Here is a 26787-nt window from a genome sequence, read left to right as displayed (position 1 = left end):
CTTTTGTATTTATATTCCAATGCTGCTAAATATTTGGTAAATTAATCTTTGTTTAATTGCAATTTATTTACTGTAGTATTGGGTCTTACATTTGTACATTTAACTCCTTAATAGGAAAAGAAAATTAGCTTGAGGCTAACTGTGCTATAAAATGTGTTAAGGCAATATTGCATTAAAAACAATCAAAAGACATATGAGCTGAACGTGACCAAATATGATAACTAGTACTGTAGTTAATGAAGGATGGGATTACTATGACTTTTTTTAATTCACGTGACATCTACAGACCTTAAACCAATAACTGCTAATTGCAACGGAAACCAAATAAAGCTATTTCTCTACAGTTAATAAATAACTTACCATTTCTTCCAGAGAAGCTGCTGAAGCTGAAGTGTCTCACTTTCTCCTCCTCCTCGCTGTCTGTCGTTTTCTGGGGCTTTAATTAGAAATCGTAGTGAATATGGTGAAGACATCAGCCCCTCCTACTCTTCCTCCATCCCTTCTGCTCTGTTCACTCCATCATCATCATCATCATCATCATCATCATCATTACAAATTCTGATTTATACGGTAAATACTGAGATTGTCCTTTTTGACAGTGGCATGACGAGGCACTGCCCGTGTTTGAACATGTAATGATGAGTGTAATCAAACACAGTGAGGGCTGGGACATCGAATCACTCTGACATTTATTAAAAATCAAATACCTGCTGCACAAAATAATAAAAAAAAATGCCCTCTGTATGTGACTGCTACAACAGAACTGATCCAACTTAGGCAGGCATCTCACATTGTGCAGAGGAAATCAGAGTTGTAAGAGAAGTTAAGTTAGTTACGTTGGCTAGTATGTTAGCAGTTGTTATGATTGTGCTCCTGTCCAAACCCACCTCTTAGTCTGCATGTTTTACCAACAAATAAGCAACACGTTGTAGTTTTTTTTTTTTCTTTTAGCCTGCTAGCATAGCTAGCAAGCTTTTGAATATACACGAATATACTTTTCGAATAACACCAATGGTGCTTCAGCACCTGCAAATGCTTAGTCTTAACACTGCAACCACAATATTATGTAGTAAACTTTGACTGTGGCTTCTGCACAATGCAAACATTAAAATGAACTGTTTGGGCTGCCATTGAGCCACTTCCTGTGTAGTGTAATAACATCTTTCATACTTTATCACAGGAGGGATATCCAGCAGGTTTGTGTGCAGCTTTCCTAACATAAACTGAGGGTCATGTGTTGTACGGATTGCTTTGATACAAATTTAGAATTTTGTGAAATTAGGAAATATGTTTTCGTGAGTGTCATGATTAAACACTATCCACACACTCAGCTGAGCTTTATCACTGTTTTAACCAGAGGGCAGTCTTTGCATTATTCTCAATATCAACTCTTAAACTCTGTAAAATAGCTTAATTTGTGCTATGTAAACATATGCATAACATATAATGTCACAGACAGGCAAACTGGCTGCTGTTTCCAATTCTTCCTGTCCAGTGAAAACCACGTATCTCCAAAATTTAATGTGTTGATTTTTAATGTTTGAGAGAAACTGAAGGATGAAGTGTTCCTCTATCGGTTGAGAAAATTCAACCTCCCCCTTTTAAAAGCCTCTTGGATTAGCTGGAAAGTGCATCATTACAAAGCTGAAAACAGCCTGTTTTTCTGAGCTCATGAAACTTTCTGGAGATACGTGGTTCTTATAGGATAGCGACACAACAAATACATGATGATCTTATAGAATATGATTGCTGTAGATTAAACTAGCCAGCGGTATATAAAGTAGTTAAACTGAGCTCAACCTGAACATCGACAACAGTAAAATGCAACAGACACATTAATGCAGCAGTAATATTAATCCAGAAATATCAGATATAATAATAAAGCACTGACAGGGAACATTTTACTGCAAAATGACTACTTTTACTTTTCATACTTTAAGTACATTTAGCTGATAATACATGCTTTTTTGTTAAATACAGTTTTAAATGCAGGACTTTTACTTCTGGTGGAGTATTTTCACAGTGTGGTATTGCTACTTTTAATGCTTCTTCCACCACTGCAAAGAACAGACGAGAGTAGGAAAAGCGATGCAGAAGTGGATTGTTTACATTCAAACTGTAGGGCTTCATTTGTTGAGCCTTGTTATGATTACAGCGAAACGTAAAACACTGATGCAATAAAGTAGCCGCCAAAATAAAACTGCTGCAGACCATCAAAATATATTTTTGAATTATTGTTTACATTTACAAAACACATTTGTAATTAATTTTATTTACATTTTAAAATACATCTCTAAATACTCTCAAAGTCAAGATGAAATGAAAAACAATCACTTTTCTGTTTGTTAGCTCATTTTCAGGAGCTTAAGCACAAAATATTACTCTGTTATGTCCTGCAACAACATGATGTTTCAAGAGGAAACGCAGCACATTAAGTTTGTATCATTCCACTCTAAAAATGCCATTTTAATATGGCTTTATTTTTTTTATACATAAGTAACAGAGACGCATTTCCTTTGCAATACATTGCCTTCCATGAATATGATATTGAGCTCCTTATCACAGATCAATGTGAAAAAATGTGGAATTAATCAGTATCAAAATATTATGTCTTTGTAAGGCACTAGAGGACATCGCTGCTGATGGTTAAAAGCCACATTTTAAATCATCTAAATATACACAGTTAGTGTATAAACCAAAGGTAAATTACTGCAGTCAGAATAAAACTTCACATCCTTATAGATGTTCAGGAAGTTATAAAAACAGCGTGATGTTTAGGTGGCGACATAAACATTGAGTTAAAAGAAGAAAACATCATATTTCCTGTGCATCATCACATATACTTGGCTACACTAAGCGCATTATTCCCTTGCATTTCTTACGAGTAAACAATAATGTAATCACTGACTGTACCTGAAGTGTTTAACATCAGTTTAAGAGGGATGCCACCAAAATGAAAATGTATTTAGGTAAAGTACAACAATACAACTCACCGACTGTAGTTGCTTTTAAACTTTTAAAACAAATTGTTTTTGTTTTGTTTTTATCTTAGGCACAGCGGACTATCTGAGAAATTTACATTTGCAACTATATATCAAAATTCAAAATAAATATGTGTATCTTTTATTTGTAAAATTCCCCTTTTGTTTTTTAAGAAAAATAACAAAGTATAACAATCAAAATATCAATGTATCAGTTAAGTTGAGCTTGTCTCGCTACACATGCTGTATGAGTGTAATGTTCCCTTGTTATAATAACAAGTAAGTAAACACAATAAAACTTAAATAAGATAAGTTAGAATCCCTCATTTGCATATAAATGTATAGATTTACAACAACAGTCCAAGAAACCACAACTTCTTTGATAACTTTCTTTGTCTCACTTTTCTTAAAAAGGTCAGAAAGTAACACAATATGGACTTTTCTGTTATGTGATAAGGCTTTTAAAAAAAGGTTACATTTGACTGATTTCTTGAATATGAACTCTGTTTGAAACTTTTCATTCAGACTGAACCTGCTGCTGGTCGTCCTACCTGAGAAAAATCACACTAATCTTTTCCATCGCCAGCAACACAATACTCTCTCATTAAAAACTGAACCGCACAGGCTTCACCACAACATTTATGTGTCCTACATTAAAGTTAAATGCAGGAAAAATTGTTAAAACTAGATTTTTTCAACATGTAAAAATCGCTCATGAAGACCTGCTGACATTGTTTTCTAAAACTGTCTCATGAACAAGTCGTGTAGCTCATGAAGGGCTTTTGTTATGATCAACACGTTGCTCCTGTTCCTACATGCCTGATGTTTTCTTTTTTGTACAGTAAGATTTCATCACCGTTTGTTTCTTGAGTGCATCTTGAATCCCCTGAAGAGCTGGTTTGAAATCTGTTTCTTCTATCTCTTTAAATTTTTATGACTGAAGTTCATACATTTTTTCCCTTTAATACAAAAAATTAAGCTAATCTGCTTCATCAGGACTGTGTCAGTCCCCCCCCCCCCCCCCATCAGATTCAGTTTCAAATAGCTGATTGTGAGTGCACAGATAAAACAATACTGGCATAAAACTTTTGTGGAATAACCAAAAATGCTTCAACTTTGGCACAAGTTAGTGTTCATGCATAATCCTACTGTTCAAAAGCTGACTGGGAAAACAGGTTCTGAGGTCCTTTAAGATTCCCCCCTTGACCTCAACACTGTCTTTAAAATCTAGATTGCCCAACATGTCTTCTAATGACAGTAATGCTGATCGTGCTTTCGTGTTGGTTGAGTTAGAATTTTGGAAGCATCCACCGCTTTTCTGCAGGAGGTTAAGCAAAGTAGTCCTGACGTCCCTCTCTCCAGCAACATTTTCAAGCTCCTCCTAGGGCATATGGGGGATCTCTGAGGCTTCCTACAGAGGAAACCCAAAGCTCATGACCACAGTAAATCAAAAGCTTGGCCTTCTGGGTCAGCTCCCTCTGAACCACAACAGTATGGTCCAACGCCCAGATTACTGCTGTCCCCGCACCTTTACCCTCACTGGTGAACAAGACCCTGAGATACTTCAACTCCTTCACCTGGGGCAGCAACTCACTTAACCTGGACGGAGCAATTCAATCAGAGGCACTGAACTCCAAGTCATGCTGAGCCATTGCTGCCACACCCTATATTCACTCAGCCACTTCCTGCATCTTGGGCAGATCGAACAGGAGTCCGATAATAAGATAGCTGCATGTCTGAAAGGGGCTTCTGTTAAATAAACCGACGGAAATTCAACACCACATTTTGTCCGTTATCCACCATCATTAAATGTCACCTGCTAATAATCCATACATGAAAAATGAGGGAGCTGACCGACCGGTCTACAAACCCATAATTTTTAATATGTGTAAATGTCTTCTGTATACTGGTGTCATCAACCTGGTGTCACCAGAGAGGACGGTTTTAATTTCTGACCCCCTTTGTCAAATCACAACCACCTCGCTTTCTATTTTAGTTTCCAGGTGAAACACCACCGACACTGGCCGCAAACTTGAAAACACACGTCCTGAGTAGCTAAATTGGTCGATCAAAGTTCCAACACTACTCGAATTAAACATTTGAGTGCAGTTTAGAGAAATTATGACAAAATGTAAGAGCGTGTGTTGTGTTTGTCATTCTTTACAGGCCTCATAGCTCCGGCTAGTTCAACACTGTCCCCACTAGCCAGAAGCTAACAGAGATGCCGACATTTGGATTCGGCCTCCAAATTCACCCGAAATCTTTGTTCCTTTGTTGATTTGAAACAGTGACTTTCTGTCTGTTGTAGGTTACTTCTTCCCATCATTTCATATCACCCTGCTGTTGTGTAACCAACCAACTCCTTTATGAACTTTCTTTTGGACACGTGTTGAAGTCGCATCCTGTCTATGATGTAACTTTTTTTAGTTTCAGGTTTGTCATTCGTCATCAATCTTGAAGTGCGATCAATGCTGTACAACATTTTCAGGTGATTCAGTTCCCTTCTAACCCGATCATCCAGTCGTTTTTCCCTCTTTGTTGCCCTGAATGCTGGTGATTTTTCAGTTTTGATAAATTAGCAGATCAGCTAATGTTTTGTTGAAGTAAATGAGTCCTGGGCCGACATGGACGAGCAGCCCAAACTGGTCCCAGAGTGGACAAAAGTTCATCTCTTTTGTGTGGGCCGTCCCAGTCTGCGGTCCTGGTGTTAGGTCAGGTCCTGGACATCAAGCAGCATGGCATCCTGCTTCGTCCTCAGCTGGTCTCGTACCAACAGGTGGGCCACCAGCTCGGAGCTCAGAGCTGCAAGAAAAACAAAGACGGAATCAAAGAGGAAACGATGTGTTGCCACTGTGGTTCCCTGCATTGGTCACAAATGACCAACAGCCAGCCAGACTTGAGAGACCCGTCAAATCATTGACCACCATTACACATAATTTGGACATTTCAGTCACTGAGCTGAAAGAGGAGTTCAGTTGAAAATAAAAAATTCACCAGATGGATGCTGCACAGGTGTTACATGGTAAAAAACATGATTTACTTGGACCAAGAAAGACGCCAGTATAAATCAAATAAACGTATGTTGTCATCCTCGTGTTTTATCTTTGTTAATGTGTTAAAGGTGAATTCAGGAACTATGATGACATGCTTTGGTCCTTTGGCGAAACCCTGATTCACACCTCTGACTGGTTTCGTCTACATAGAAAGGACCGATGAGGCTCATGGGTGTTGTAGCATTTACTGTAGAGCCGTCTCCCAAACTAAAAAAAAAAAATTTCTCAGAAACAAAAATCCAAGAAACTCCAAGTGTTCCTCTGTGGAAGGACATAAAGGAAGTCATCAAAAGAAAACTAGCAGCTGCTCACACGTCACTGTTGGATTATGCTGCAGGAGGAAGTTTCTCTGGACATTTTGATGCTTTTTCTTCTTGTGGTTGGATTTCCATTTGAAACCATTATAACACAGCAGCTCATGATGGAGCAAGACACAGCTTCTCAGAGCCACCTTTCAAGACTGCAGGGGGTGTGTCTGATAGTCAAAGCATATGTTAGTGTGTGTGTGTGTGTGAGTGTGTACCGTGTACGTCCTGTTGAAGTGATGCTCTCAAGCTGCTGAGCTGTTGCACTGAACACTGCTGCAGCTCCCAAGGCTCCAGATGTTTCCTCTTGGCAACACCACTGCTGCTAGCCAGATGCTGCAACACACACACACTCTTTTTTTTGATTGCATTTTTTTCTTTCTTCTACACCTCTTACAAACTTAATCTGTCCATCCTCCTTTCCTTCCTTTTACCTCCTTCTCCTTCTGTTCAGCCAGCAGTTTGTCTCTCAGCGTCCTCAGAGCGGTGGCCACTTCCTGTTTCAGCCCAGCGGCATGGCAACCGTTGCCCCCCATTCCCATGGAAACCTGATGGAGATGTAAGGTCAGTGGTCAGATCACAGCAGAAAATGTTTTTGTCATCTTTTAAGTCATGAAGCTGGACTAAACTCTAAATGTTTGAAATGACAAAGACTTTGACCAAATGTCAAACAAACAGCATGAAAATAAGAAGAAACATTTACAAACATCCACACGACTTTTCCAAAGGTCAAAAATTTCAAGTTACTGCATATTTAATAGTATTCATGGAGTATCGCATTGACACATTTAAATATTTAATTGATAACCAGCCTTAATGAGCATTAATGTAAAGAATACACAACACCAGTCAGAAAGTGACCTTTTTGTTGCCTCCTTCGTCTTCGTCTTCACTGTCGCTGTTGTTGATGAAGCACAGCTGCAGGTTTCTGTGGTTGTGAAATCTGTAAACAGACAATAAACATCCTGAAGCTGCAGCAGACGGCGAGCTGGTGGCTACAAGTACAAGACAGGTAGTGTTCAGTGGTGGTTTTACTCCTGTTGTGTCTCTTTTGTACACATTCATGTTTATTGTGACTAAAACGTTCACATAGGAGCTTCGTGCTCATGTCCTGTTTTCACCATCCGCCTTCAGAGTGAAGCTAATTTTCCAAATTAAGCTTAAAAGAAATTAGAAATTGAACATTATTATGATCGACAAATTCTGATTCTACTGTCAGAATTTATTGACAGTCATTTTGTGACATGTTTAACTGTTTTACAGATCTTACAAACACATTAATTGGTCTTGAAATTGTTCATAGATAATCAGTTGACTGAAAATTAATCAGCAACCATTCTGATTATCTACATTTGCTTGTTCCAGATTTAAGGATTTTCTCAATTTTTATGATAATAATGTAATGAAACGCTGTATGTAGTATTTTAGTATAGTATTTTAAACTCATTACAAAGTGTTTTACAGTCAAAACAACGAAGCAAAACAGAGAAAAGTGTAATATTTAACTGAAATAACAAGAAAACAAGACAAGAAAAGAATATTAATAAAATTAAGAAATATAGATAAAATAAAAGCAGCAGAGATGCAGTAAATGAGACAGGTAAGATCAGAAAAAGGCCTCCCAGTAACTGAGTTTAAAAAAGTGACATAAAAGATTCTTCTGTTTTCCAGTTATTATTACTGTAGTATTATTATAACTACAATTAAGGTAAAAGAGAATATGTTTGACATTTGACAGCAGAGACATTTTTCTGAATTTACAGGTTAAACAATTAATCAATAAATCAAAAAATAATTTGCAGATTGATCAAAAATACATAATAATATAAGTTATTGTTACTTGCAGCCTTAAGTAACAGTAAAACACATTTTCATGACTCTGGGATTCACCGTCACAGCCTTTCCAGGATGCTCCTTTCATACTCAATCATGATACTATCACCTGTTACCAGCCAACCTGTTTACCTGTGGAATGATCCAAACAGGTGTTTTTTTCCCAGAACTTCTTCACAACTTGTTGCTCCTGTCCCAACATGTTTGAAACGTGTTGCTGCATCAAAATCAATGGAGCTGATGAGGTTACACATTACATATATTGTCTTTGTGCTGTTTTCAGTTGAGTGCATGTCAGAAAGGATCAGCTAATTATCACGTTCTGTTTATTTTGTTTAACACAGCGTCCAAACTTTTTTTGGAATCACGGCTGTAAAGAAAAAGTGAACATAATGAGCTAAACTTGAAAGAATCTGCAGACTGCCTGTGTTACCTCTGTGTTACTCGACACCTCCTGAAGTCTTCCTCCTCTTCCTCCCAGACGTCCCCCCACATTCCCCCCTGACTGTCCTCCATCCTCACCTCCGTCCCTCTCTGCAGGAAAACAGGAAGGCACAATCATCACAATATGATCCCAAACAGATCATCAGACAACAAATGAACAATTAAACTGGTTTTATTATTTCTGAGGACTTTTCTGTAGGAAAAAAAACTCCAAAACTGAAAAATTATGAAAATTGTGATTTGCATCTAACCAGAAAATTCAATGTTTTTCTGTAAGTACAGTTATGCAGTTCTTCATAGCTTGAATGTACATGACTTATGAAAGTAAAGCCCTTTAACAGCAGCAGATTGATCACAAATCAGAGCAACAGAAGACAAACAGTCTGAATAGAAGCACAGACAGGTCAGATCTGAGGGCCTCCACCGAAGTAAAGAGGGAACGGGTGTGGGGACGTTTTCACAATAGACCTTATCATTATGCCACCCGAGAATGTAGAAATATGCAGCAATGATCCGCAGAGCATCTCTGTAATGTGAGGGTTGTTGAACCTTCCCACTCTTCTCATTTTAGCTCCTTCCACAGTGTGAATTACAAACTGTGTTTGGTGTGTTTGGTTACAGCCACAACAAACATGTTCTCATCCCTTCTGGAATGTTATCAGACGGAGACAAGAATAAAAACAATGGGGGAAACAGCAGGAAGAAGTAAGAACTCATAGAAAGGAGTTCCCCTGTTCCCCAAGTTGTGAGAGACGAGTTTAAAAAAAGACTGAAAAGCTGTGCAGGCAGGACCAAGATCTGGGTCCAAACACACTGGATCCAACATTTCCCACTATACACCTGCAGAGCATCCAGCTGAAGTCATACAGACTAGTAAAGTGTTCTGTTTTTCTCTAAACCTGCATTAACTGATGTTTCTGTCCGCATGTTTTCAGCAGAAACAAGCACCGAACACAACATTAACATAAATATTTTAAATTTTTTTTATCAGTCTGGACCAAAAATTTACTTTCCCTGATTTTCTGAGGAGCTGTCATGGCCGAAAAATAAAAACAATTTTAATTCCTTCATTTTGGTAATTCCTTCATTTTGACCAAAAAACCCATAAATGTTCTCATGACTTAAACTATACTGTAATTCAGTAAACTATAAACAACATTCCATTACCTCACAACTTCCATTAAGCTGAATCTGAGGCGCAGACACATGAAAACCAGCAAAGACTGAGCAAGAAAGGTCTGCATGAAGGTCAGACAGCTCTGACAGAAAGTCAGCCTTCCAGTCAAAGCTCAACTTTAACTCATATCAGGGGCGGAGGACACCAAGCCTCATGGAAAATGTAGTCTTTTTTGAGGAATGTTACCACTAACTGCTAACCTTGCTCAGATAACTGAACCCCAGCTCATCCAGGAAATACCAACATGCTCGTCTTCACGGCTGACCTTTGACCTTTCCCTCCTCTCCTGCTCCTGTTTCTCCAACTCAGCTATCCGCTGGCTCAAGTCCTCCCAGTGCATGATGGGAAGGTTCGAACAGTCCACAGAGGTCGCCGCTGCGATGTGATGAAGCTCTTTCTCCTCCTCCTCCTCCTTCTCCTCGGCCGTCTCCTTCTCTCCATCCATCCTCCTCTCTGCAAATAAACAGGATTGAGTATAACAATAGCCAAAATGGAGCAGAATAAAATGATAAAATCTAACATAATTTGATCATTAGACTCAAATATGTGTGTTATCCTCCTCCTGGTTGAGAAAATGAAGGATAAATTAATAGCCAATAATCAAACAGTAACTAAACCAGTTATTTCCTGTACATATTTAACATTTTTGAGGTGTGGGGGTTCAAATATATATTGAAAGTTGTTTTAGTTTCTACTGTTAAACATAAGACCGTAATAAGGTTTATCTCACATCATATCATTTAAAATGTAATCTTATAAACGTGTTTCTTCAGGCTTCCCTGCGTACAGTAGTGGGAGAGGCATTTAGACTTTTTAGAAAAACGACAATAATGAAATAGTCCATTAACAATAAAAGTCCTGTATCCAAACAATTAACAAGCAAAGGTACAAAAGTATGTTCATAAGTACAATTTACGAAGACTGCATTATAAGTAAAACTGGGCAGACACTGTAACCCATCAGCGATCCTGTAAACCTGCACAAAAACACATGAAAATCCTTTAATTACTGAAGCCTGCATGAACCAGCCTATTATTCAACTCAGACAAGTCAGTTTTGATGACTGTTACTAAATGCAACCTGTTCTTAAATACTCTTAAAACCTCATGCTACTAACACTTAAGCTGATATGTTGTTAAAAAGTGAGTCACATAGATTTAAAGGAGAAGTTAGGAACATTTAAGCAGTAAAGGAACAGTGTTTTAGTTTGATATGACTTAAAGCTCTTAAATTGATAGTGATTTGATGGGATAGTGGTGTGGATATCTATCTACTGTATGTAATACGCTGTAGCCTAGTTAAATGTCCTTCTCTTCTGTACAGTTCAGACAAACTGCAGTGAGTCTGATCAAAAACCTACTTTAAATTCAACTAAATAATCTTAATCTCGATTATTAACTTTCTTCAGAGTCTCTCTCAGGTCTGTGGAGTCGAAGTATCCCCGCCGTAGCCCGCCTGCTCTGCCCGCAGTTGTTTACCAGCAGCGGGGAGACCTCGCAGAGTTTTACCCACCTAGCAGTCACATCCAGACGGCCACGGATCCCTCCGACATGTCGCCGTCCGGCACCCCGCGGGTCCCTCCGGCCCGCCCGCTTCGCTTTGTGGGCTGACCGCGGCGCGAGGCTACGGACGTTTTATATCAACATTGAAGAAAAAAGTTAAGGTAAAAGTTGCTTAAAAGTAGTTTAACTCAGTCTGAAGGAAGGCAGGACCTTCCCTTTTCCTCCTTCCTCCCCTTTCCTCCCCCTTCCGCTCTTACCATTTTAACCTCTTGGCTTCGGCGGAGCGACGGAGGTTTGAGCGGTTCTAACAGCAGGCGGCAGCGGGTCACAGCAGCCCGCTGCCTGTAGTTACTTATACCAGTACTGCTGGTAGTTTCTGTATCAGTACTTTAAGTACTTATATTAGTAATGCTAGTTGCAACAGTGCAGTGAGTACAGGTGTTTTGATTTCAAGGTGAAAAGATCACAATTTAGATGAAAAGAATGATTCCCAGATTCAGAGGCCAAATCAAGGACCATAAACTGACTGAACAAACACTGAAGTCATGAGACTGTGCCCCCAATGCCCAAACCCCATTTAGCAACATATTCAATTAAGATTCAGCTATACTTTGCAGTGAGAATTACAAGAGTATTATTAATTGTAGAGGTCAAAGTAAAGTAATAATACTTCCTGTGATGGTGGCCAACATATGCATTATAGCAACTGTACCAGTGCATCTTCTTAATTTATCTACAGATCTACAGAATACACTGAATCCAGGTGATGACATGCTTAAAGGACCAGTGTATAGGATTTAGTGGCATCTGGTGGTGAGGTTGCAGATTGCAGCTGACTGAATACCCCTCGCCTCATTCTTCTCTATGGCGGCTGCTAAAAGTGTGAAAAACATGAAAGGCGCTCTCTTTAGCCACTGTTTGATTTGTCCCTTAAGGGCTACCATGGACACATGGCGGTGCAATATGGTGGACTCTGTGAAAGAGGACCCGCCCCGTATAAAAATATAGAGACTACACGCTGTTCGTTTAAAATGAGAAATTATTTCCAGTTTGGTTCAAGATCAGAACATGAAATTAAAGAAGACACAAATTACATCAGCAACAGGATAAAAAATGAGCTACATTAAAGGTGAAGTGTGTAAGATCTAGAGGGATCTATTGGCAGAAATTGAATAATATTCATACGTATTTTTTCTGAATGTATAATCACCTGAAAATGACAATTGTTTTCATTTAGTTTGAATGAACCCTTTATATCTACAAGTTATACCGCAATGTTTCTACAGTGGCCCAGAACAGACAAACCAAACACTGGCTTTAGAGAGCGCCTTTCGCATTTTCCGCAAGTTTAAGCCAGAGGTGGGGTGAGGCGAGGGGGTACCATTATACTAAAGTAATACAATCAAAATACATGTCGGTGCAGCTGTTATGCTGTTTTGAATTTCTATATAAAGTTCTATATACAGTATTTCTATATTTATTTGCAATAACACACTGTTTCATGTGAAGTATAAAGTAGCATAAACTGGAAATATTTAAGTACACGTACCTCAAATTTGTACGAGAGTACAATAGTTATAGAAGTAAATGTACTTAGAGTACATTCCATCAATGGTCATTTTCTGGTCACTGGTAACTTTTTCATTGTGGACACACACACAGACCAGTGTGACTCTTTTAAGCCCCCTCTGTTCACAGGAGACAGTTGTCAACATGAACAAATGCCTTCCTGACAAGTAACTATGATTTTAACATCCATGTCTCAGTGTCTGCTCAGGTCTGCAGGAGGCAATGAAGGGGTTAAAGGCCGAGCCTCCCGGTGTCCTGTTTCACCATTTTTTGGAGATGACGACTCAAAGCAGATGGAGGATTTTTGGCTTTCTGGCAGAACAGCAGACAGTTTAGTGTCACAACAACAAAGAAAACACCAAAGCATTCCAATAATATTCCTTTATATACTCTGTCATTAGTTTATAATGGCCTCAAGTTCACTCTGTGGTTCTGTTTTGTATGATATTCTTATAATATTCCTGTTGGGGGTTCTTGTGTCTGGTTTATAGCTTTATTTAGGTGAACTTGTAGGCTACTCTCTGTGCTCAGGGATCACCATATTACTACAAGACATACAATTTTACTTATGTTAATCTTATTGTACTTTATTGCGAGTGAATTTGTTGATTTTAGTCCAACAAAACTTTGAGAAATCTTTTATCAAAGTTTCGACATTTCATGGATGATGGGGGTAAGGGTGTCCAAGTCATTGATTTATATGAGTGCTGAAACAGTTAATTAATTGATAAGTCAATCAACAAAAAAAATAATCAATTTCATTTTTGATAACTGGCCAATTATTTTCAAGCAAAAATACAAAATATCCACTGGTTGCTTCTCCTATGTGAGGATTCTGCTTTTCTTTGTTTTATACTACTGTAAACTCTGAAAATATTCTGGTTTTGGGCTCTTGGTCAGACATTTCTCATCATTTTAAGACACTTTAGAGATTAGATTCTGAATTGAAATAATTATCACTCAATTTATGGACAATTAATTTAATCAGTAACAGCAGCCATATCCAGGTATTGATTATATCTCTTTATGACAAAAATACTTTTATTAACTTAGACAAAGAGAATAGTTTTCTTTTTTTGACTAAATATACTGACCGATTTGACTTATTTAAACCATGTACACATTTCTGCAGCACTTTGTGTTTTATAGTAAAATAAAGATAAAACTAACAAAATTCAGAAACAAAAAAATTGAATTGGATTATTGAAACACTTACAGCAAATTACAAATCATAATAAAATTGCTGCTAACATCCATAGAAACACTTGAAGTTCCTAAAGCAGAATCATAAATGAAACTGAATTTATTCTCCCTAAATGAAAACTATCGTCACTTTCTCACTTCTTGTGGCGGTCTGTCCTCTAGACTGCAGTTCTCTGTGTGACCAGACAGCGGCGCTGTTTTCACAGTTGGTGAACTACCTCTATTTGGTCAAGGACTATGTTGTAAAAAATCTTTCAAACTGTTAATTTTCTGTGTTTCTTAGACCGTTCAAGAGTTCTGTTCGGTGTGTTTGGGGAATGTGAGACCGACTCTCCCTGAGGACTGTGTGACCAGCCCGAGTTCGCCTGTTTCGGACAGCTGCATAGCGGTTTTCTGATCTCTGACTGGAGGTTTTACTGCAAACCAAGTTAGCTCAACAGCTAATCCTAAAAGTCACGTCACCTGCGTGGACTCGAATTAAAAGTTTCACCGTAGAGCCGGGACAGCCGGGTGAGTTTCAACTATATGAACGTACAAAACTTTATCTTGAGTGTTTTTGCGCGGGGTTCGTATTTTATCTCGCTTTTACGCAGCCATTAAATTTGCGTTGGAGACAGCAGCAAGTGAAGCGTAGCTGCGAATAATAAATGACGGTCTGACCCGCAGTCAGACTCGAATAAGCTGTTTTTCAGAGGGAAATGTGGTAGAGAGAGGACAGCTTCGGTGTTCAGCCCGCTGACTTGGCGGCTCTGGGTTTGCTGCTCGTGAGGCCTGCGGGTCGGGCTTCCACCGGGCTAGAGTAGAGCCCAACGCCGCCGTCGAAAGGTCGGAGGCCGGCAGTTGGTGCTGCCACCGCCGGCCTGGGCCTGCGGACCAAGGTATGGAACGGATGGAAGTGGACCAGTGCGCAGGCGCAGCTGGCGGGGCAGGAGGCGGGGCACTCCGTAGATCGAACAGCGCCCCCATGATCACAAGTGTCAGGTAAGTGGTATTACATCCAAATGTGTAACTCCGTATTGTATTCAGAAAACATTACTTTTACATAATCCTTGTGTATAGGGAGCCATTTACATGTCATTAAATATGACTTTAGGTGTAGTGTAATGCTTAGGAGCCACTCTTTAATTCGGCATACCTTAAATGCAACAAGCAGTACTTAGTAAAATAAAATTCAGTCATTGGGCCGTCTTTACACTATTGAAATTGTATGTGTATTGATTATGATTGTAATGTAGAATATTCAATTCTATCCCAAGCTAAAAAATTGTACCTTCGTGAAGGTTAAAATTTTCAGTTTTTCTTGAAACTGTATTGAATTATACTGGGAGGAATTTTTAATAGTTTGTCTACCCTGTTTGTAGCAATGAGGGCAGAGTAAACTGAACATTATAACCTTTATAGACTGCATTCGTTTTAAGTGAAGACCCTGTGATGTTGGACTTAAATATAAGTCCAACATCACAGCGGAGTAATTAAGTTTGAAAAAAAATGCATGTTGTGTTGCTCATTAATTGTGATTGTATGTCTGAGATGTCTTTTTTGGATTGAGGTGAAATCTGCTGTCACCAAATTTGATGTTTTTGTTTTTTTTGTTCTGTCAACCCTATCAGTCTAAGCAGTGCAAACAAATGGTCTGTCTCACTAGCCTATATCAATAGCCTTGGTAAATGCAAAAAAATTAGCTATCATGCTTTATTGTAACACCTACTTTTGTGTTGTTAAAATGATCCAATTTGACATGTGAGAATCAAGTTTTATTGTGTCCCATTGTACTTCATTGTGTTAGAGGCTGTAAAGAGTTCACTGAATAGTTGCCTCAGTTATTTATTGGTTATAGGAGTTGACTTTTGACCCGAAATGGGAGTCAAATGGAAGGTTTTGATTTGAGGAAAAACTGAGTAAAAGTTACTTTGAATAATCTTTGTTTTACTGTATAAATTCCCACATTTGTTATTATCAGGCTGTTGAGAGCTCATAGTTCCTGTCAATTTCACCAAAACTTCACAGATGTCACTGATGAGTTGTGTAACTGTTCATATCATTCGATCATAAAATGCATTTTATAACATTTATTCTATGTTTTTATAATGCATCAGAAATCTGAAACGCAACTATTCACATCAAGTTATTCTTTATTTTCAAATGATCTCGGTTCTTCTCAAAAAGAAAATGTGCAGGTTGATTTAAGTATTGGCCTCAAACTGAAAGGGTTCAACTCTGTCAGATATTCAGCCTACAAACTGTTCTGGTTCTTCTCTAACTTCACCGTTTCCTACAAAACTGTCAAACACTGAACTTATAAAGTCACATGTTTAATTTAGAACTGACACTGTGTCAGCTACAGAGAGAGAGACACTGCAAATAGCTGAAACGTTGACAAGTAGACTTAATTTTATGTCCTTAAAGATGCTTATCCATGTGTTCTAAATGTCTCTCTTACTGTTTTTCTATAAATCTTTTGTTCATGTCTCTCTCAGTGATGGGATGACGGTTTTCAGTCCTGTGTCCTCGGCTCGATACAGACGCAGCAGTGTGTCCATCAACCCCAGCTGCCCTTCACAGGTCAGTGTGTTTAACATTGATGATGAGGTTCCTTTGTGATTCAGACTCTCATTAACCTGCTGACGCTCATCCATCGTTTGTGTTTCTTCTCCTCCTGCAGCTCCTCCCTCTCTCACCTTTCTCCTTGACTGGAGACAGACTTGATCAGAAGAGGCAGGTGAGGACAGAAAGAGTTCTGACTTCTTCCTCCTCCACAACATTTCTCTGTTTGTCTCTTTTCACTCAGACGATGGGACAAATCACACCCACACAAGACTGAGGTGTTTTCACAGCATCATTACAGGCTGAAAATGAACCTGGAAGTCTATAGAGTGACTGTATCCAGATCAAACTCATAAAACTAAATCCAGATCAGAAGGTTCAAAGTAAATCCAAATCAGGTTCATTAAACAAAATTCTGATCAGAGGGATCAAACGGAATCCAGATCAGACTTTGTGGACTGATTGAGAACAGATTAATTGGACTGAATCTATATCATAGGCTTAAACCTAAATCTAGATCATATGGAACAAACTGAATCCAGATGTGAGATTCAGATTGAATCTAGATCAGACTATACCACTGTATCCAGATTTTAGGGTTTAGACCGAATGCAGATCAGACTCCTAAGACTAAATCCTGAACAGATGTTTCAAATGGAATCCAGATCAGATGGCTCAAACTGAATCCAGATCAGACTCATAGAACTAAATACAGATTAGAGGGTTCAAATGGAAGTCAGATCAGACTGTTAGGACCTAATCAGAAACAGATGATTTGGACTGAATCTAGATCAGAAGGTTCAGACTGAGGAAATACACAGATGAGACTCCGACAGAGTTTTAAATGTTAGTCAAAGAAAAAACTTGACAGGGACTTTTAGGTGATATTTAGATGTTGCCTCTATTTGAGGTAGCTTAATTTGACAGTGAAGATAGACAGTAGATGGGGTCAAAGGTCAGCAGAGATGTGAACCTCAGGTCAACATTGAGGTTAATAACAGCTGTTTGCGTTCAATTCAGGAGGAGAATATGGAAATGACGCTCAGAGGGAGTCTGCAGAGACTAAGGTACAGCACATATACTAACACTGTTCAGCTGTTTGAAGTTTAAACCAAGTCTAACTAACCGTTCCCCTCTCTCCCAGTGCTTCCAGTCTGATCCCAGTTCCTCCAGTCAGTCAGTGGCACGACCACGCATCAGTGGTAAGTATGTCCACACCAGTTTCTTCTCTACCTGGCTCTGATTTTGATGGCTTTCAGTGGTGGTTAGGGCATTCTCTTCACCAAGTTCATTTGTAGAATGCTGAGGCTCATGGGTAGTGTAGTATTTAGAGCACAGAGGGTTCAGATTGACTGTTTTTTCAGTTTTTCACTTTTTTTTCTTCAGTGGTTCCAGTCACAGGACAGCGGCGTCACGCCCAACTCCTCCCCAAGTCCCACCAGGAGGTTCAGGTAAAGAAACGCCTTTTTATGGTTTTATTCTGCATTTTATGGAAGCTCCTGTCTGATTTAGTCTACTTGCTTCTCTGTTCACTGTCCAACAGACCAGCAGTCAGTGCCACTGTGAGATGGCCTGCGTTAACTCCGCTTAAGAGGAAAGGTAATTAATTAATGTGTCTGTTGGGCCTCAGATCATGTCCAGATTTTGTTTTGTTTTTTTTAAACTAAACACTACACTGGCATATTATGTTGATATGCTGACCTTGCTGGAAAGCAGTTTACAAACCTAGTGGTAATTCAGCAACATTATCATTTATTTGGAGGTGTGTTGTTGTTCACCTGATGACTGACCTCAAAGTCACTATGATGCCAGTGAGACTAAACCAAAACAAAAAAGTTGCGGGCAGTAAAAGCAAAACAAAAACAGATGCTAAAATGTTCTGTATGGCAGAAGGGTAACTGCTGTCAGGTGATAACTATGGATTCATCACTGTGAGCAACACCTTTCACATACAAGTAGCCCTTTGTCCCATTACTAATATAAAAATGATGGATTTTAGCCCTCTGAAAGACGTAGTTTCTCCTTTCGGTTTTGGTCTCTGTCCACTTTGAACCAGAGTTTTCCACCACTGAGAACTGATGTTATTATTAAATGTGAATACATAAAAAGAATGGCGGTCTTATGTTGTATTAATGAGGAAAACAGCAACACGTGATTGTAAAACTTAAGTAAACATTGCCAACTGTCCCTCAGACTCTCTGTGACCTTCTCACCTCATGAAATTTGAAACATGGTTGGTCTGTGGTATGCCTGGCTTGACCTGGCCCCACCTTCTAAAACACACCAGTTATTAGAGAACCAACATATTTTTTCACCTTTACATCCAGCTTACCTGCATTCTTCTCCTACAGTAGCCTTCCTGTGTGCCTGCTGTAGACTTATCCACAGCACCACCTACAGTGTTTTTCAGTGTTTCCTTATGTACATTTGTGAACCTCTTTGTCTCTCAGGAGGGGTGGAGTCTGACGGACCCCCAAAGAAGCTTTTTGTTGCCGGGGTAACAGATCCCGCCAACCGCAGTAGCTATACAGTCAGGTGAGGATCACCTTGGACAAACAGCAGTCATATTAGTATCAAATTATGAATGAAAAATCATGAATGAAGCTTATTTTTCCTGCTTCTCCATCCTGTCCCCCCTCCTCCCCTCAGTGTCTCTCAGTCGGCGGCAGACTCGCCCCCTGCTGGAGGCATCAGTCCTCAGTCCAGTCCTCTGTCTCTCTCTCCTCCCCCCTCCTTCACCCCCTTCACCTCCCACCAGCACCCTGGACACTAAAATGCACCTCAACCCCCTCTTCACCCGGAGTCATGACCCTGTCACTGTGGGTGCAGACCAGCAGCTCCAGAGACATAAAAAAAAAAGCCGGAGGAACATCAACACTCATCATACCTTATTTCTGTTCCAATCACCTGCCAGTATCACTGTAAATCCCGCCTCCTCCTGCGACCACATTGGATAGACAGAAGAATCACAGGAAAGAAATGAAGGTCTAAGGGCTGAGATGTATCTGAACGTAAAATTCTTCCGCCTGGTTTTCCGCTCTCAGAGTGTCTTTATTTTCATGGAAAGTATCTACTTTGGATCCCTCGATATATATATATTTTTTAATTTTAGCCTGGAAGCTTCTGACAGAATTTTTTCTTGAAAGTATCTGATATTCTCTCCGACTGTTTCCATTGGTTGGTTGTATATTTAACCAACTCAGCTTATTGACTGCTCATCACTCTTCAGTTCATCCCTCAGAGATTCCACCATGTTGGAATATGCTTTGGCAGGACTTGCGTATTTGCTGGCCCCCCTCAGAGGGGGCGATGAGTTGGGAGTTCATCCTATAACTGAAGGTTCGTAGGATGAAACCAAATCCTCCCCCTCAAATTAAATGGTTTACAGAGGATTCATCATCAGCATCATCGCTTTTGGGAAACTGAGGGCACACAGGTTGTGTCGTCAGACATGAGGCTGGAATTCATCTGCGCGCATAGATGCCCGTCCAGCCTTACAGAAGAAGGTGCTATGGGTAACTGTGGGTAGCTGATGAGCCACAGGCACACCACCCACATTTCAACGTGTCCTGTGGACCTGAACGTCATACAAGCTGAGTGGCTGACCCGGATTCATACGGAGAGGAATAAAATGTAATTGTTATACAAGTTGTACTGATACCGCGTAAAAGGATCAAAGAAAGAAGCACACAAACGTCTCCGAACAACCCATGTGCAGCCTGAAGTCTCGTTGCTTGGCAGCATTTCTCTGACAACATGGAATGGGACAAACGTGTCCAGTGGCTTTGTCAGATTTATTCTGCACATGTCCAAGGAGTCGGAGCCTAAAATGGGAACAGCTCATTTTGCTGCTTCTTGGATGGATAAAATATCGGGGCTGCCCATTGGTGGATGCAGCTCAAGTCCAATCTGACCAGTCATTGCTGTTTATGAAGTTCCGGATCTTCTCTGTTCAGTTAGTTGGAGGTTCAGAAGAAGTTCTAATAAGGTCTTGAGTTGTAATCAAGATGTAGTCGCAGGAGACAACAAAATGTTTACAGACTGCTGATCAGAATCGTCTCTCTAAAGGGGTCAAGGCACTTCAAGAACATCTGGTTCCACCATCAGTGATCAAGTCAACACCTGGAGTTGTACTTGTTCAAAGATTTAGATTTAGTCAGACCTGGTCTTGAAGTTGAAGTTATAAGTGTTCATGAGTGATGGATCTGGAGAGTAATGGAGTGGACTCTGCCAGCACTTAATCAAATCAGTGAACTGCCGTGATGCATTATTGTGCATCATATCATTTCTGCCATATTGCATTTAGAACATCTCCCGATGATGCGGAATTTGCATCTTTAATCAACAAAACAAATGTTTAAATTGACAAAAAAAAAACAGAATATCCAGTGAAATACTTCAAAACCAATCATTGTCCAAACCCAAAATCCATATGAAGGGGGTGTAGCTTTTTGAAAGGCCAAAACTGAGCTGCTGAGTATTTGTTGTCATGCATTTTTGAGCCCAAACCACCTAAACCTGACAAACATGAAATTCAGCCACTGAGCAAAGTTTCTTTACTTCTAATTTTTTTTTCGTTAAAACACAAAAATCTTAGGTTTCAGTGACTGAAAAGTCACTGAAAGTTGTAGTTGTCTGTCATGGCTGAGGCATGCTGACCGAGGCCTTCTAGTCAGTTCAGAAAAAAAACAGACGTCAATTATTTGTCAACAGTTTGTTAACTTTGGGCGATGGTTTCACTGTGGGAGGACGGTTTTCTCGCGGGGTGAGAGACTGGTTTTACAAACTGGCTCCCAATCAGCAGAAGTGTAAAGAACTTGTGGTCTGCAGCACCATGTCTGTTTGTTAATAGTGTATCTATATGTGAATATTGAGTCAGAGCAACTGATGTGTGCTCAGTTTTCCTCAGCCTGCAGTGTTTGATTGTATATATTGGGTCTGCAGGAAGTGACCGCACTCTTCCCTCCTAAAAGTGCATTTATGCTTTTTACTTTTTCATTTCCCAGTTACTTTTCTCCGTGACTGACTTCAGCCTATTCTACTTGAAATCAGCCACATTGTTGTTCATGAACGTCATCAGATTGGTTAAAGACAGTTCAGTCATCAAAGAAATCCCTATAAACCATGAAGACTCCTGCTTTATTACTTGCTGTATCACAGAGCCAGTAAGTAAATATTCTTTTTTCCTCTGTCATATCTATTGCACTTGTTTGAACAAGGTTTGTCAACCTTCTGTTTCTTCGTTTTTTTTTTTACCTGAGCTACAACAGGTGATTTTTTATTTTTAAGACCAGGACCAATCTCAGTTTTTGTGTTGACAGCTCTGGATTTTTTTTTTCAACTTCAACTTCAAATACCCTTAATTTAATTCAATTATAATCAATGAAATAATTGTAATGATTCAATACAAGTGCACAAAACTGACTTCCCTGAGTCAGGGTTGCACGTAGCCGCCTCACCACGGGGGTCAGAGGTGCCGATGGTCGGTGGGGTGAGGCTTTCAGAAATGAACTGCAGTTCTGCTTCCAACTTTTGCACTTGCACAGTATTGTACAGTTTTGTATTTTCATTCATCATTGTGCCTAAACATGTCGTCATACTTTGGAGGAGCGACGGTCGGGATGTTTATCCTCACGTTTCGATTTCAACATCAGATCTGAGATTTCACTTCCCACACAGACAGGAATCTCTTTTTTTAGAAAGACCTGGTCTTTTGTAATCACCTGGCCTGTCACCTGTGAGATATGTTTGTACATAGAGTCTCGATAAGCTCCTTTTATACAAGTGTCTTTATGTGCGCCCCCCAAAACAAAAAACAGTGATATATTTTCCGTTGTCATGACTTTGCACAGTTCTAGTTAGACCTTTTTAATCTGTTCCTCTGTTACATGATCAGTAACATATCATCAAGTCAAACTTACTGTTAAGTTTTGCTGCTTTTTCTGTTTTTCCTGCTTTATTTCTTGACTTGTTACCATCTCTGTGAGTCTATCCTGTTTAGGAAAAAATGCACTTTAAGTTGAATTCCAGACAATTTTGGGTCAGTTGTTGTTTGGACCCCCTGCTCAGTTCCATACAGGTGTGGTGAAAGTCTAGCTTTAAAACGGCCAAGAACAATTTTAACCTTACTTCATGTTCTAAAGGAGCCAAAGTTTTCAGAAATTAAAATGTCTTAATACAAGCATTATGTAAAATACAGTCTAAAACTGGCCAAATTTAGATGAAATAATAAGAAGAGTATGAGTCTGACCAGATATTTTGGTACATTTTCAATAATCAATGTTACAGACACATTTTAGTTGTTGCTAAGAAAGTCGTGAGGTTGGATGTGCAGCTCCAAGCAAGTTCAGTGGCTGCAAATTTCTGGAAAAACGAAATATGCAACTCAAATTGTTTCTACGTGTTCTTCATACGTAAAAATCCAATTTAAGGTTATGGTTTATATTTGTTTTTGTAAGCCACAAACCATGTAGAGAGAGATTCAATCCCACATTTAAACGAGCTTTAAAACATTTCAGAACAATGCTTTTCTTAATTACCAATCATTTACAGAGTTTGAAGCGGCGAGAAGCAGGATAGACTTTTCTCAGAGGTAACAACACGCTGCCAAATTCATCTAGCTGTACAGACACAAACTGTAGCTTTAAAACAGTCTTCTGTTTGTTATTTTTAACTTTGCACACTCAGCATCCTGTAAAGTTCGTGAGTATGGAGAGAGAAACAGTTTTCATGTAGCTGGATCAAAATGTGATGTTATCGGCAAACATCAACAGTTTGCACTCCGGTGCTTGTACGAATTTCTGATTCAAAGAATGTTTTTAAGCCAAAAAGTGACAGTTTTGTGAGAAAAATCTTAACAATAGCTGTAATACAAGAAGAACAGTATTCATTAGTATGTTTTCATCTCATCCTCCTCACTGGATTTCCCTCTCTTGGTTTTCATGTCCATTAAATGATGTTTAAATTGTCTGATTTGCAGATGCCACTTTGCATTGTTCCAACGGCTAATTATTCTGAAACCCAAATAGTCAGAACAATGTCCCGTTGGACAGACAGCCCACTTCTACAATAGCCCGTTCTCCCAAATAATATGGCCATTGCCTCGATGGCCCACTGCTCTGAAAATACACACACTCTCCCCTGTCCATTGTGCTGCGTCGGCAAGCTGTTTGCCCTTAATAGACAACCGTTGTGGCTTTACGCTGAACGATAAACCCTTACCCTAACCCGACACGGAGACATTCATGCCATGGGCTTTTGTTTTTGGGTTAACTGGCTGTCGGATAAATAGGCCTTCTGGAGTGGGGCATTTTTCAAACTATTGGTTCAGAATAATGGGCCGTCGGAACAATGGTGAGTCTCTGATTCGCAGCTGTGTCGCAGGGCTCAAATCATTGTAAGTTCTTTGTTTTTAATTAAGTGTACATTTCCAGTGCGATTGGAGATTTTCCTCATCTCACTGTTTTCTATCATCACTTTTATTTTTCTTTTTAGTTTTTTAAATTAGTAGTAGTAAAGTCTGCTCTTGCTGATTTCTATGTCTTTAAATTGTAAACAGAATATCTCAAGACATTTTAACACATTAAGTTGGGCTTTGGACAACTGTGATGCTCATTTTATAGACAAATATGAGGATGAATCAAACATAATGACTAGCTGCAGGTCTGAATAGGAAAAAATCTGAAATGTTTTACACATATATTTATATCTACCCATCTGGCTCTTGTAACAATATGGCTTATGCGCCAAGAACTAGTTTAAAGATTGACTAAAAACCTCCAATCACGCTGGACTTGTATGGTTGTTAATTTGATCTTTTAATTGATCTGTGCCCTCGTGACTGTCTCTCTACCCTCAAAATATACTTTTCAGGTATTTTTCAGCATCCTGCTTCATTTTTAGATTCATGCTCTTCACAAACGTGGATTTGAGATTATATAAAGCTTTCTGTTGTGGACATTTAGTTTGTTTTATTGTAAACTTTACCTTTTTTTCACAATGCCAGTTACACCTTAATTAGTTTTTGAAAAGGTTGCTGAATTGATGCTGAGGTGAGCATGGGAGAGCATCCCTTCTTTCTGTCTGTGCTTTTCTGTTTGTCGTCACTGAGACAGAAGGTTGAGCATGTAGCGATTAACCAGTCGACGTTTTTCAGTATTAAAGAGATATTTCACTCTGGCAAAACGCTGTGATTTCGCAGCATGAGTACTAACACCCAAACTGACCCCTCCTGTGATCTGTAGTTTAGTTCTGAACAGACTGAACAGGTTTTAGCTATGGAAGCCCAGAGAGGACAAGGACATAGATTTTGACATAATAATCTTAACTCAAGGTCCCGTTTGTTGGTATTTCCAGTGCTTTTAACTGCATATTAAAGTTGTGATCAGTGGTTGGAGTCAGTTGTCCTTCAGGTGTCACCTGTGACGGTGACAGGTGGTTATATATTGGGGGAAGATGCTAACCCTTTATCTCTAAGTTAAGAAGTGGCCTTTCAGTTAAGATTATTTTGTTTAACTATTGATTTCAACTTGCATGCTTGAAAACATTTGAGTTGTTCATGATCTCCATGTAAACATTAGCTTTTCCACAAAATATTGATTCAATATGACTTAAAAAAGAGGGGAAACGCGTTTTTGATCAACTGTGTTTTTGTGTTCAGCGTTTTGATGTCGGCTCAGACGTTTGTTACTCACAGATAAAAAGGGAAAAAAAAAGATTGTTGCCATGAAAATCTGAAACAGTTACGTTTTTTGTTTTTTTTGTTACCATGAGAAATATACGCGCCCTCGGCTGCCTGTAGTTTAAACACAACTCATAAGACTTAAACTTCACTTCAAAATGTCTAAAAAGTCAACCAAAAAAGACAAAAAAGTTCTAGCTGTCCCGCATTTTCAATATAAGCTAAGCTAACCAGCTATCAGACTGGTGTCTTCTCATCTTACCCTTTTCCTAGAGCGTCAAACTATTTATGTTTTCTGTGTTGGCTTCATTTCCCTCGTTCAGGCTGTGAAAGTTTGAACACTTTAAGCACTTTAAACACATTTGTGAAGCAAAAAACAGAAATCCAGGTTTTTCTGTGGTTTCCTTCAAAAGCCTTTGAAACCGTTATTAAACTTGCATTATGTAATTTGACTTCGACCTGATACGTTAAAACAAACCCGACACCAGCAGCATTGTTTTCGGTCAAAAATCTAAAAAGTGCTGAAAAATGACAACGATCTGCCAGAGTGAGATACAACTTTAAAAAGGGCTGCTAGAGTTTTAGTGGAGATGATTAAAGGGAACTAAAAGCACATCTATAATAACATTCACAAAAGTATTTTCAAACTGTACATAGTTTTTCTTTCTTTTATTTTGGACAAATTCTCTACATAAGACAAATGAGATGATGTATTTTTATGCAACTGTAAAATAAAAGTCTATATTCAAGTGTTCATTCCCTCCCAATGATCTCATGGCTGTAAAAATAACGCAGAATGACTTTTTAGTTTTTAGTGGAAACAATTCATCTACAAACTATAAATATATTGTATATGAAAACTATCAATAAAAGTAAAGTCTGTATGGTATCACGTGTTTTTTTCCGCTCCTGATCAGAAACGGATTGTGTTAAACGTCTCTTAAAGGACATTTCTGGTTTATAACGTCATGGTTTGTATTCCTGAAGTTTTGTTCATTTTCTATATTTTTCAAACTTACCATTTTTACATTTCTTATTGTGTCCTCTTCATTTTCTCTGAAGCTTTTTCAATCTGAAACAAACTACTTTCTCTTATTTTTCTATATATTATTTTAATTACATGAAAACTGAGTATCTTTGCGTTTTGGACTGTTGGTTGGACAAAAGAAGGCATGTGAATACGTAAACTTACACTTTGGGAAAGTGTTTTTGTTTGGAACTGGAAACGACTGAGAAAATAATCAACAGTGAAGGTAATCGTTAGCTGCAGCCCTAATTACAACTTGTTTTGTTCTGTCTAACCAACAGTCCATAACCCAAAGATACTCAATGAGCTACCACAAGAGGTCAGGTTAGTTGGCGACCTGTCCAGGTGTAGCCCCACCTCTCACCCGCTATCAGCTGGGATCAGCTCCAGCCCCTCTAAAGGATGAGCAGGTATAGCAAACGGATGGCTGGATGGTCAATCAGAAAAGACAAAGAAAAGCTGTTACTAG

The 26787-nt window shown here is 39.0% G+C and overlaps 2 protein-coding genes across 3 annotated transcripts; one reads left to right on the top strand and one right to left on the bottom strand.

Annotated features, from left to right (window-relative positions):
• Positions 1-1953: 1953 nt before the first annotated feature.
• On the bottom strand, positions 1954-11525 carry im:7136398 (schwannomin-interacting protein 1). Its single transcript, XM_041951607.1, has 7 exons — positions 11306-11525; positions 10059-10246; positions 8606-8706; positions 7201-7282; positions 6774-6887; positions 6558-6675; positions 1954-5783 (listed from the first exon to the last, which is right to left on the bottom strand). The coding sequence occupies exons 2-7, from the start codon at positions 10236-10238 to the stop codon at positions 5689-5691; spliced, it is 690 nt and encodes a 229-aa protein (XP_041807541.1). The 5' UTR covers positions 10239-10246; positions 11306-11525; the 3' UTR covers positions 1954-5688.
• A 2746-nt stretch (positions 11526-14271) lies between these two features.
• LOC121616800 (P2R1A-PPP2R2A-interacting phosphatase regulator 1) lies at positions 14272-26180 on the top strand. 2 transcript variants are annotated; one of them, XM_041951609.1, is made up of 10 exons: positions 14272-14577; positions 14734-15048; positions 16545-16629; positions 16730-16786; positions 17632-17678; positions 17756-17813; positions 17998-18062; positions 18155-18210; positions 19062-19146; positions 19261-26180. In XM_041951609.1, the coding sequence occupies exons 2-10, from the start codon at positions 14948-14950 to the stop codon at positions 19382-19384; spliced, it is 678 nt and encodes a 225-aa protein (XP_041807543.1). In that variant the 5' UTR covers positions 14272-14577; positions 14734-14947; the 3' UTR covers positions 19385-26180. The 2 variants fall into 2 exon arrangements, with proteins under 2 accessions (XP_041807543.1, XP_041807542.1); XM_041951608.1 differs by having other exon boundaries at positions 14272-15048.
• Positions 26181-26787: the final 607 nt, after the last annotated feature.

This window comes from Chelmon rostratus, chromosome 14, assembly GCF_017976325.1.
Source record: "Chelmon rostratus isolate fCheRos1 chromosome 14, fCheRos1.pri, whole genome shotgun sequence".
Classification (NCBI taxonomy): domain Eukaryota; kingdom Metazoa; phylum Chordata; class Actinopteri; order Chaetodontiformes; family Chaetodontidae; genus Chelmon; species Chelmon rostratus.
The sequence above is the reverse complement of the archived record's forward strand: the minus strand, read 5'-3'. Positions and strand labels throughout refer to the sequence as shown.

Bases quoted from the DNA above. Each gene is read 5' to 3' on its own strand.
- im:7136398 (XM_041951607.1), bottom strand. From the start codon at position 10,238: ATGGATGGAGAGAAGGAGACGGCCGAGGAGAAGGAGGAGGAGGAGGAG. The intron at 7,283-8,605 runs GTAACACAGGCA...GTCTGTTTACAG, and splicing joins AGGTGTCGAGTAACACAGAG to ATTTCACAACCACAGAAACC. The intron at 5,784-6,557 runs GTACACACTCAC...TTTTTCTTGCAG, and splicing joins ACTTCAACAGGACGTACACG to CTCTGAGCTCCGAGCTGGTG.
- LOC121616800 (XM_041951609.1), top strand. From the start codon at position 14,948: ATGGAACGGATGGAAGTGGACCAGTGCGCAGGCGCAGCTGGCGGGGCA. The intron at 18,063-18,154 runs GTAAAGAAACGC...ACTGTCCAACAG, and splicing joins AGTCCCACCAGGAGGTTCAG to ACCAGCAGTCAGTGCCACTG. The intron at 19,147-19,260 runs GTGAGGATCACC...TCCTCCCCTCAG, and splicing joins CGCAGTAGCTATACAGTCAG to TGTCTCTCAGTCGGCGGCAG.